The 12,296-nt window shown below is 41.2% G+C and overlaps 1 protein-coding gene across 1 annotated transcript in view; it reads left to right on the forward strand.

The window, feature by feature from the left end:
* The window catches only part of LOC139211184 (receptor-type tyrosine-protein phosphatase gamma-like), a 367,486-nt gene that overhangs the window by 328,184 nt on the left and 27,006 nt on the right, over window positions 1-12,296 (forward strand). The window contains exons 10-13 of the mRNA XM_070841466.1: window positions 228-336; window positions 838-887; window positions 2,417-3,191; window positions 8,634-8,787. Of these exons, the coding sequence (XP_070697567.1) occupies window positions 228-336; window positions 838-887; window positions 2,417-3,191; window positions 8,634-8,787 (1,088 nt within the window). The remainder of the gene's footprint in view (window positions 1-227; window positions 337-837; window positions 888-2,416; window positions 3,192-8,633; window positions 8,788-12,296) is intronic.

Below are 12,296 nucleotides of genomic sequence, written 5' to 3' on the forward strand. Positions count from 1 at the left end.
CTCGTGCAGTTAAGAATCAAATTCAGTTATTATTTAATTCAGTCGTTCTAATTCAGTTACCTAAACCATCCACATTTCATTTGAATCTTGTTCCCCATGTCCAAAAACATCCTTTAAAAAGCTTTGAAATCATGTTTTAATCCCCCGTCTTAACATAAGCATTGCAATTGAATTATTATGACTTTTGACGCACACCCTTACTGATTTTGCTTGTTTGCTATGTCCAGGAGGCCGTCATTTCTCCGGTCTCCCCAGATGTGCTGTACCTGTTTCGAGTGCAGGCTGTCTGCATGAACGACATGCGCAGCGACTTCAGCCAGAGCATGCTCTTCAGAGGTAACGCAGACACACAGACACACACATCTCTTAGATCTCAAAACGCTCATGAATTGCTGCCACATAATCTCTGTCATCAAAAATGTCAGCGTGAGCATTAGTACGTATCTCTTTCATGTGCGCAGCCCTCTCTCAACATGCCGTACATATTGTTTTACATTTGTGCTAGCAGTATTATCTGACAGTTAGGATTCCTTTGATCATGATAACAAATCTTTCATATTAAGATTATTTATGTGAGCTCATATCAACAGCTGCAGGCTAAAGAAAAAAAAACAACAGAGGAAAGGAAAGCAGGCAGCTGAAATGCAGTGAGATGCTTTGTAGCTACATTCAGTTCATTGGCTGCCCCATCAAATATTCAGCACCCCACATTTACATTCTGTCATGTTGTGATTAATGTAGATACAAAGTCGTGCAATATGTTAGAGACACCACTTCTGCCTGATTGTCTCTCTCTGTGTTTAACTGTGGGTTGTTGTTTTTTTCTCGTGTTTTAAGCAAACACCACCAGGATCTTTGAGGGGACGAGGATCGTGAAAACTGGAATGGTAAGGGAAGCAGAGGTGATTCACCACCACTGTCCTTTCACTTTTTATCCAGCAGAGAGCAGTATCTGTATTAGCATCATTCCTCCCTGCGTAGACAGGAATGTTTCAAAGGCGATTGGAAAGTAGTGGATAAAAGGATCTTAATTATTAGAAAGAAACTGTGATGAGGTTTATTTTGTAGAAAAAAATACATGTGCTTTTCTGATACCATGGGACAACATCCATCCATCCATCCATCCATCCATCCATCCATCCATCCATCCATCCATCCATCCATCCATCCATTGTCTATACCACTTATTCCTAAGCGTTGCGGGTCAATCACCGGTCAGTCACAAGGCCAACACATAGAGACAGACAACCACTCACATTCGCATTGATACCTACGGTCGATTTAGAGTCATTACAGTCTTTGGACTGTGGGAGTATTGGGAGAGAACCCAGACAAGCACGGGGATGATGCAAACACCACAGAAAGGCTCCAGGTTAAAACTACAAACCGCAGCAAACCTTCTTGACGCAGCAGTGCTAACCACTGCCACCATCATGCTGCTCATGTGACAATCAGACAACTTTAGCATACATAAGTACATCAAGATCTCATCACACACAACTTCAAATAAATTATGGGCACTTTTTTTCTTCCTGTACGTTAGTAAAAGGTTAGTTAGCAAGATTAAAAAAAAAAGTGTTTCTAGGTGTTCCAAATGGCCACAGACAAAGACTCTCATAAAGGTTCACATGGGATGCTGATGCACACTCCTCATTCAAAGGCATTCATGGTGTTGCACTTGTACACAAAGAAGGTGATGGTGAGGAATAAAAAGGAAAGCTAGAGAGAAATGTTAAAAGCTGCCTCATTGCACACCTCGACACACCTGACCAGTCACTGTGTAAAGTGGTCAAGTGTATCAGGTTGTCAGTTTCAAAGAGTTGTTACTAAAAGCTGCCCCTTCTGATATCATATTTTGCGATATTTTGTTTCTGTTTTGACTATCCGACAAGCACTTTGACATAAGGATCCTGATATTAATTCATTAAAATAACATCAACTTGGGAACGACCATTACAGTTTATTGCCTAAATCAGTCGTACAACCATCAGCTTCTTTCCTCAGGCTGTGACACTTTGAAATTGTTTTTCTTAGAGCAGTTGGACATTTTGTCATGCAGTCATGTGTTGTAGGAAGTCAAATAAATGAACCTGGTGCCTTGTGTGTGATGTTTTTTTCCTTCTTAGATAATTAGTTAATAATAATAGTCACAGAAAAGTTAAAATTGTCAAGTGTTTAATGACATAAAAGCTAAACTAAACTAAAAAGTCATAAAATACACAGAGCTGTGCATAACAGAAATGTAAATTAAATATACTTTTAATTATCTGGCAAGCCAACATATATCTGGGTTCCACTGTCCTAGATCCAAACTTAGAGGACTGAGCTAAATATACTTAAAGGGGTTCTCATTCATGTGTGACTTCATTGAGAAGAAGTATTTCAAATTTTAATCAGTAAATTGTTTCTTTGTCAGCCTACGGTGTCTCCAGCCTCCTCAGCCGACATGGCACCCATCTCCTCTGGTTCATCAACTTGGACCTCCTCAGGCATCCCCTTCTCCTTTGTGTCCATGGCAACTGGCATCGGCCCATCCTCCAGCGGTAGTCAGGCAACAGTGGCGTCTGTGGTGACCAGCACTTTACTGGCTGGCCTGGGCTTCAGCGGCGGTGTCATCTCCTCCTTCCCCAGCTCTGTTTGGCCAAGCAGAGCGCCAACCCATAATCCCACATCGACACGCCAGACAAGCGAACCCACCGAGCCCGTCAAAGACGCCACCACCTCTGCCCCTGCTGTCACGGTGGCCGCCGCCAAAGATAACGGTGAAGCTGGGGGTGAGGACAGAGAAAACAACAAGGGTCAAGGAGAGGATAGAGATAGGGAAGGAGAAGATAAGGATGAAGAGGAGGAAGAAGAAGAGAAAGATGAGAAAAAGGAGAGGAAGGGATCAGGAGGTGCGTACGAGACAGGGGCGAGGGACAACAGCACGGCGATAAGTGAGCCGCCCAGCACGACTCCAGATGCCACTGCAAAGGAGAAAGAACAGACTGAACCAGACCCGACTAACATGCTGCCTGGTATAGGAGACCAACTTGAGGTGTATACCCATAATCCACTTGACACTAGCCCCACTACCACCACAGAGGCAGCCAATGAAACAGCAGCATTCCCTGCCCCTGAGGACCCAGCAGCAACCCTCAGACCCAGCACAGGGGGGGACAAAAAGCTCTGGCCTTTCTCCATCCATACTGGTGAGTCAGCTTGCATGTGCTGAAGCAGTAACTTAGTTTTGATACTTTGTAGAGCAAAGCAGGAAAGAGTTAATTAGGTGAATTTTCAGTATTAAACAATAATCAACCTTTCTTGTACTAATGTGATGACTATTCAAGAGAAATGTTCCCCAAGCCTAACCTTTGGTGACACCGGCCGTAATGAGTTTGTTTTTCTTCTCAGTGTCAATGTTTGACGAATGTCTTATGTCTTCATACACAAACGTTAAATAGAATAACAAGTTAAGGTCCACAGGGCTTCACAAGTACTTATTTCTCCAACAGGCCTCCAGTCAAGGATCCAACAAGGCAGACTATTTGATAAGAATTTAATAATTCATCCAGGTGTTTAATATTTATGAATGAAGAACCTCTTAACATAAGGTTACACTGCCAAAATGGTCACATCAAATGTCGCATAAATTGAAATCATGTATGCCCTTATGGATTTCATGCACCTCAACAAGATTAAGGGAGCAATACCGGGGATATATTTTTATTAGAATAACTAATGTAATAATACCATGATGAGACAGAGACTAACAAAATCTCTTTTTCAGTCACACAGTAATGCTTCAGTAAGATAATGATCACATTTCACTGTTGTTGCTATTTCATTTCAGTGAACAGTAACAGGAAGATGTAGAAGAGCGGTTGCTTTGATCACCGTTTCATTTTCTCGTTTGCTGGAGGTGTGAAATCAATGGTTTTGCAATTCTTTTAAGATTAAGATAAAGAGGGATGTGGAAAAAGTCTAATGCATCAGCCGGTTCGGGCAATGTATATGATAGTCAGCCTCAGCGAGTCCACACGTAATCTTGGAGTTTATTTCATTGAAACTGAGAATAGAGATAAAGCAAACATACGGTATCTAAGCAACAGCCAAGCCAGAGGAAATGAGCAACACTGTACAAAACAAATATGACTTCTTCTTTCCACAATTACTGCTTTTCACTTTGACGGTTACTTTCCACAGTTTATCCACAAAAAGACAGTACATTTAGGGTATTGGATGTAACTCATTGTTAAGTGAAATGGCCATGACTGACAGCATTTATCAAATAAAGCTCATGAAATTAAAGGTTAAATGGTTATACAGAGGCCCTTAGAGGTAAGTGAGGCGCCATGATCCATTTTATCTAATGGTCTGATCTAGATTGTTTTCTCGCCTGTGTTTATCTCTTAACGACAGGTAATTAAAAGGATCATCTTAATTTTTTCATCTTCAAAAAGTGGGGAAAAAATGCAGATTTAGATGAATAAAAACTTGTCTTGCATGTGGTTGATGTTGCAATACTCATCTCAGCTGCACGGGTGCACCACTACCCCATGTTCTAAATAGCTCTGGCAGCATTTCACAAATATATGGTGGTGTATATCTCTGCTGATGATCATGGGCGTGGTGTTCAAACCTCAGCTTCTTCTATTATGTTTAAGCACAAGACTCACTCTTGTGGCCAACATGAGTATTACAACAACAAACATGTTTTTCCACCAATTTTTTCCCTCCGGTTTTCACAACCAGAAAAAACAGCTAAGTAATGAATGTATGTTGGAAAAACCTTTTTTAGAATCTGTCCTTTAGTCAGAAACACAGGAAAAAAAAAAAGATTGATCAAATTAGAAACCAAATTACCAACCTCAGTGGTTCACCAAATTAATTTTTATTTATTTTCTTTTCACTTACCTCTCAAAGTTTCCATATTTTTGGAGTTGTTGTGAAAAAAAGGGCATGAATGAAATAGTTGGACAGTCGAGTGTGTTGTATGCTGGGTAATAAGCGGAACTGAGCTCTTGCTTGAAGGTCTATATATCCAAAGGTCCTAATGTAGTAAGTGGTGATGAATTGCAGTGATTTAGAGTGGATGAATTGCAGTGATGTAGAGTCAAGTGTTAACAGAGTTCCAGCAGGAGCTGAGAGTAGACCTAATGCTTTTTCCCTCCCCTGTTTCCTCTCCACCCACCCCCCAAGCCAAGACTTTCAGCAGGGCACTGCATTAGCCAAGCCAACACCATGGGACATCAATTCAGTTTGAAGTGCTTTGAAACAGTCTAAGTGCAAGACCAGACATTATTATGAACAAAAGCAATCTTCTGATATTCCCCCGGAAATGGCTTTCTCGATCGCTTCGTCAAAGCACGTAGGGCGAATGATATTCCGTTGGAGCTGGAGTGAATCAAGGGCAAAAACTGGGAAGTTGTTGCACAACTTTGTAAAATTGGTAGCTGTATACATTCTGCTCCGATTTTCTGTGTAACCATCAATCTTCAACCTATAAACTACATCAAATTCCAGTTTGTAAGGCACAGAGATGTTAAAGGATGAATCCGGAATTTTTTAACCTAGGCCCTAGTTTTATACATTTTGGGTGCGAAATGACATGTAGGTACACATTTTTTGGGATCGATCCAATAATACCCTCAGCAAGCGGCGATTATTGCTGCAAATTTGCTGCAATGGCTGTATTCTAATTCTTTGAGAAGCCATGACAGTCAAAGTATGTCCACTAACAGTGTTTGTGTTTGCCACTGACAGGCTCAGATTGTTATTCTGTCTGACAACATCATAGAAAGAAGCCCTACAGTCCTAGAAAGAAGCCCTACAGTCCTTTTTGTTTAACAGAAACAGCCATTATAACGCTCACCAGACTCCATTGACAAAAACAGTAATTTTACCTTGCGGAATATGGGGGTTGCTGGTCTACTGCTGCTCTGATCAGTTAGTTTGCTTGTGCTACTGTGTACCTTTTTTTTAAAGAGTTAGTTTCAATCCAAACTAATGTGTTACTACACCAGGCACAGCAACTAGACTATAATGATAAAATAAAATATATACTCCTATAAAACCATATAAAACATCACAGGCTTAAATGGTTACTTTTCTATTTTTAATTTGGACACTTAAATACATTTGGCTGATAATACTTCCACTTTTACTTCTGGACTTCAGTAAAGCACTTGAAGATTTTCCCGACACTGTTGAACTGTGAGCTTGTTTCTAACCAACAGTCCACCTCAGTAGAGGTGTTGTGACAGTGGAAAGTCAAGGCAGAACACATGCAGTTTCACTGAGGCCACACGTGGGACCCTGATTCAGCAGCCTGTGGAATTTACTGCCCCCCCCCCCCCCCCCCCCCTCCCTTTCTCCTACCCCTCCATTGCTCCCTCATCCTCTGTCTGCCTTCCCCTCTCTCTTCTTGCTCTGATCTGAGTGCTGGCCTACTTTCAGACATGGCGAGAGGAGATGAAGCTTGCAGGCTAGACTCAGCTGTAGGGGAGAAAAAAAAAGCCTCTGTTCCATTTATAGTTACATGTGTGTGTATGGTGTGTGCTTGGTGTGTTAGTGCCTGTACAGTATGTATTTCACTGCAAATAAGTGAGTGGCTGTATGTGTGTGTGTGTATGTGTGCGCCCGTGTGTGTGTGTGTGTGTGCGTGCGTGTGTGTTATGTTCGCATGCTGCTGGCAAGGAGTTATTTATTTATTTATTTTTGGCAGACCGCTGTAATCGTAAGAGAAAAGCAGAAGGAAAGAAGAGGGGAACAGAGGCAAGCAGCATCTCCGGGTTTATCTCTGTACATGCCTGTGTGCGTGTGTGTGTGTGTGTGTGTGTGGATGTAAGGGAGGAGATGCAGAGTTAGTGGCGATGCGAGCCAGCTGTGGTGCAGTGCAGGGGCCCGGCTCTGTGTAGCATTCAGCTCCAGGCAAAGCTGCAGATTGAAGGCCATGGGGGCCGGCGTCAGCTCCGGCAACGTCACGGCTGCAGCAGCTGAATTGGGTAGGTGGTGGTGATGGTGGTTGTGGTGATTAAGGGACCTGAAAGCAAATTGGATTTAACAAATGACTCAATTTATCCAGTGCTGTGGGTTGTTTTGATGCAGTTATCTGGCTCCACTTCCTCACAGAGTGTGCAGAATGTGCAGGGCTCAGAGTAAGGACAATGTCAGCTGAGAGCCCGTCTGTACTGATCTCTATTCATTTTGATTCATTTGATGGTTTGTGTTTGCTGCACACCTTCAGTAGTTCAGTTAGATGAAGTTAAAGGAACAACTTCATGATGTGTTTGTTTTTTGTCTTACCCAGCATGACATATTTATTCATTTAATCTCTGTGTGTTCAGTACAGAAATACAGATGCATTTAGCCTGGCTTTGCAAATAAGCTGTGTCCTAAGTCCACAATATATACAAATTGTAAATGTACACTATGTACTGAACAGCAGCATGAACATGACAAGGACATTAAACATGATATGTTCCAGTGGATGTCAAACAAACTTTGGAAAAACATTTTGTTTTCTCCATGACAAGATCCTGAAGATTTGATTCTTTCCAGGGCTTGTATCACCTCGATGCACTTCTTTCTTTTTTTTTTTTTCTCCAGCTGTTAGCTATCAGCTGTCAGTGCACTTGTTACACATACAGACATTTTTGAGAGGATTTAATCAGTTTTTCAGTGTGATCATAGCCTGATTCCATGGTTTGTTAGTGATTTAAATAGGTCCGATGTTATGCTTTGACTTAAGAAACAATGGACGCTCCAAAGCATTGTGGCCAGGATTAAGGATGAGGATGTCTTCTTCCTACATTACCAGCTAACTGCACCTTTGAAAAATAGCGACAGAAAATGGCCACAACAATGACAGCAAGCTTGGATAAGCTTAACAAAGCTCAACAGACTGATGTAATTCAAGTAAAGATTGAACTGCTCTTTGTGCTTTGTTGTCAATGACTTAGCACAACAATCTGGGCCTTGTACAGTGGTCCACCTTTCCCTTTTTATTTATTAATACAGCCTTTGTCCCATCATGACTGAATCAACAAGGACACACATGCATCTGTATGGTTATTAGTGTGGTGAAGTGTTTAGAATTCTCACTATATTTAGTCTCTCTTTCCTCATCATACTGTAATAACTGTGTAAAGTATTCTGGGAGCTTTTCCAACATTATTACAACATTATTTCTGTCGCTGCTTCTGTTTTTAGCCTGATTTTACTTTGTTTTAGTTTTTTTCAATCACATTATAGCTTCCAAATTAACCAGAAGTCCTCAGCATTACTGTGTTTTGACAGTAATACTTGGTTTGCCTAATCTGCTCAGTACTATGCCTCTGGCAACCATTTACTATACTTCTGTCTATCGACAAAGACGACACAGCTGTTTGTTTAAGGCACAGGTATAATCCAATCCAAGACAAAGGTGTTGTTACTTACATTAACTTTCTCATTCCCACTTGGTTTCCTTAGCATCTTCTTTCTTGCCAGATTTTATTACTTCCGATTTCCACATGTTGTCAGAATCAGCATTCCTACTCATTCACTTCTTCTGTGTTAAATCTCTTCTGCCTTTTTCTTAGCCATATTGTTATTCTGCCTGTGGACTTCGTGTACTTATCTCATTCATTTCTCAATCTTTTTTCTTCCAGACCGTCCCAGTACCATGACCAACCTGACCCACCAGACGAGGCCCGGGTCTGGGGCAGGGCTGGACCGTGTGGAGTGGCTGGTACCTTTGGTGGTGGTTTCAGCTTTAACATTCCTCTGTCTTGTTCTGCTGCTGGCTGTCCTTGTCTACTGGAGGTATCATTTATGAACTACTAGTTTCTTTTGTCAGTTTGTGGCTGACTGTAAGGTTTCATATCTGATGCTGTGTTTGGTTTTGGCTGAAGCCGGGATGGGGAAAAGACATCATTACAAGGCTTGGTACATTAGACATACTGAAGAGGGAAAAACATGGACAATGGCAGTGGAGTGAGTGAGTGGCTGGCTGCTCACAAGCACACCAAATGTTTCATTGTGTAGCTTTAATCAAATAGAGAGGCAAATGCTTGATTTGCACAGGATCAGCATGCATCGTGTTCCAACTCTGCCACGGCTTGCAGATGATCCGCTGCCTTTCTAGCTGCATGTGTGTACAGAGTCCGTGTCCGAAAACATCTCACGCTTAGCAATTGGCCCCGCTCTGTGCCTGCTGTCTTTTTGTCTGAGCAGCTTGTGCCTCAGAAGTATGAAATTCCCGTTGGAAATGTACATATATACCTGTGTAGGTATTTATCTGTAGTTCTAAAGCTGTATTTATTACTACTTGGCTTAAACTGTACTTTTAGGGACCCATTTAATTTGTTTCTGACTTTGTCTTCATACATACACAATTCAGTTTACCCTCTTTACAATATGCTTCTAGCTCTTATCAAAAAATCTGCACATATTTTGTAAATATTTAGTACCTGCTTGTTCCAACACTTGAAACTGAAATGCCACACCACTCCATCATCATTTTGTAGATGTGTTGTGCATCATTTTACACACCTTTACCCAAATTTCAGCCTGACATACTATGTTTAACGGCATCCCCACTAGAATTCAAGATAAAGGTCTGTAAGTCGGAACAATGCTCGGCAGCTCTACATCGTTTCGAATTTAATAGAGAAATAAATGAATAGAAAACAGAGCATACACTCATATTTTTTAGTTTCTGTTTTTTGGAAGGTTGCACAAAGTGCTAATGGTTTTCTGACCATCTCACTGGTATCAGGGTTCCCTGCTTGTAAACTGGGGGTAGTGTGCAACATTATTCTTATGCTGTACTTACAGGAGGTGGGAATCTCTAATCATTCATACATTAGAGATTCCCCCCGTTCATTAAGCTGAGTAATTCCATTCTTCATTTCACCAGCACTGTGTTCACTTACTGCACAGCCTCATGGCAGAGTCATTTGGAGTCGTTTAATGCAAATTTTTCCTCTGAGGAAAGGTGTCCTGGGATACCAAAGTTTTTTGTTGTGTTAATTAAGGCTCAAAGAAATTATCAAAAACACAAAGATTATTACCTGAAATCTTAAGGGTGGCCTACAATGGGGAGAAAAGAAGTTTTCAAGATAATGTTTAGCACAGCTAATAGGCTCTTTAGATATTCAAATTACACCCAAAAATGAACTGCATTAATCTTTTCAGAAATAATTTCCATTTAGATGAAACCAAGTCTAGAGATGACTTGAATATATCTCATAGACTAGTTTTCTATGAAAGGATTTATCTAGATTTTTTAGGAACTACTGACATTTTCACAGAAGTTCAGGCAAAGAAACCAGTGAAGAATCACACATGTAGTAATATTTGTCACATACAGCTCCATACTGTGTCTGTCATTTACCTGAACTGACTTAATCAGGCTGCCAAGTTATCATTTGGTATCAAAAAGATTAACACAGCATAATTTACTTGAACAAAGATTTAGTATTCTCCTTTGTTAGATGAGCAAAGGTGCTGTTTCAAACTCAGAGCCAGTCACAGTCCACCCCCTGGCTTCACTGTGCAGAGAAACAAAGGCAGAAGTAGGATGTCTTTATTATGGTGCTGCACAACTTCTTCTGGAGGACATCAGGGTTGATGTTTGGGTGTACACACTGTCTGACAAATGACCTGTTTTGTTATTTAGGTTAGAGGACATGCTGCTACCTACGTACCTACTGTATAAATAGATAAGATATCAAGATATACAGTACTTTGCAAAAGTCTTAGGCAGGTGTGAAGAAATCCTGTGAAATAAGAATCCTTTCAAAAATATTAATTTCACAAAATGCAAAGTGAGAGAACAGAAGAAAAATCTACCCTTACTACCTTTAGCCTTCAAAAGAAGCATCAATTCTTCTAGGTACACTCGCACAAAGTCATGGATTTTGTAGGATCATAGTCAGGTGTTACCAATTATTTGTTAATTTTTTATTAATTATTTGTTGAAACACAGTCATTAAATGAAACAAGCTGTTGTATAGGAGGCTTAAAACTGGGTGAGGAACAGCCAAACTCTGCTACCAAGGTGAGGTTGTAGAAGACAGTTTCATGTCACAGGTCATACACCATGGCAAGACTGAGCACAGCAACAAGACACAAGGTAGTTATACTGCATCAGCAACGTCTCTCCCAGGCAAAGATGTCAAAGCAGACTGGGGTTTCAAGATGTGCTGTTCAAGGTATTTTGAAGAAGCACAAAGAAACGGGCAACGCAGTGGTCAGCTAAGGAAACTTAGTGCAGCAGATGAAAGACACATTATGTTTACTTCCCTTCGAAATAAAAGATGTCCAGCAGTGCCATCAGCTCAGAGCTAGCAGAAACCAGTGGGACCCTGGTACACCCATCACCCATCAGGAGAAGTCTGGCCCGAAGCGGTTTTCATGGAGGAATTACGGCTAAAAAGCCAAACCTCCGCCTTGGAAACATGGCCAAGCAACTATGCACGAAAACATAGGAACTGGGGTTCAGAAAAATGGCAGCAGGTGCTCTGGACTGATGAGTAAAAATACGAAATATTTGGCTGCAGCAGAAGGCAGTTTGTTCACTGAAGGGCTGGAGAGCAGAACAATAATGACTGTCTGCAGGTAACAGTGAAGCTTGTGGAGGTTCCTTGCAAGGACTTGGTCTAGATTAATGGTGTCCTCAGTGCTGAGAAATACAGGCAGATACTTATCCATCATGCACCACCATCAGGGGGGCGTCTGATTAGCCCCAAATTTATTCTGCAGCAGCACAACGACCCACAAACATACAGCCAATGTCATTAGGAACTATCATCAGTGTGAAGAAAAATGAGGACTCCTGGAAGTGATGGTGTGATGGGCCAGAGTTATTGCAGCTCTGGTGATTCTGCAATCCTCTCAGAACTCATACATCCCTAGTTATTGGACACACACACATAAATCCAGTTTTCTTTTGGGTGACTTCTGATAAATCTGTCTAGCATCTGTATAAAAGTATAAATCAGTCTTACCAGCTCATGAAGGAACCTCATGGTGAGCTGACCCTGATTCATCTTGTCATACTGTATTAAACTGGGTTTAGTCCCAGACTGGACATCTGAAGGATCTGACCACAGTGTGTCAGAAGCTATAATGACAAATTGAATATTAATTTATGAGCAAAATGTCCAAACCAGGATTTATAGCTATATGACTAGAAAATCATTTGATCATTGTGATGAGTTATTTGTTGAGTCTGAGACAGACCTCATCTTAAGCAGAGGAGACCTTTTCATAATGCTGCAGCAGGTGAAACCCCACATAATACAATGGAGGGGATTGCACCAACAGGC

The sequence above is a fragment of the Pempheris klunzingeri genome, chromosome 2 (assembly GCF_042242105.1).
Source record: "Pempheris klunzingeri isolate RE-2024b chromosome 2, fPemKlu1.hap1, whole genome shotgun sequence".
Classification (NCBI taxonomy): Eukaryota; Metazoa; Chordata; class Actinopteri; order Acropomatiformes; family Pempheridae; genus Pempheris; species Pempheris klunzingeri.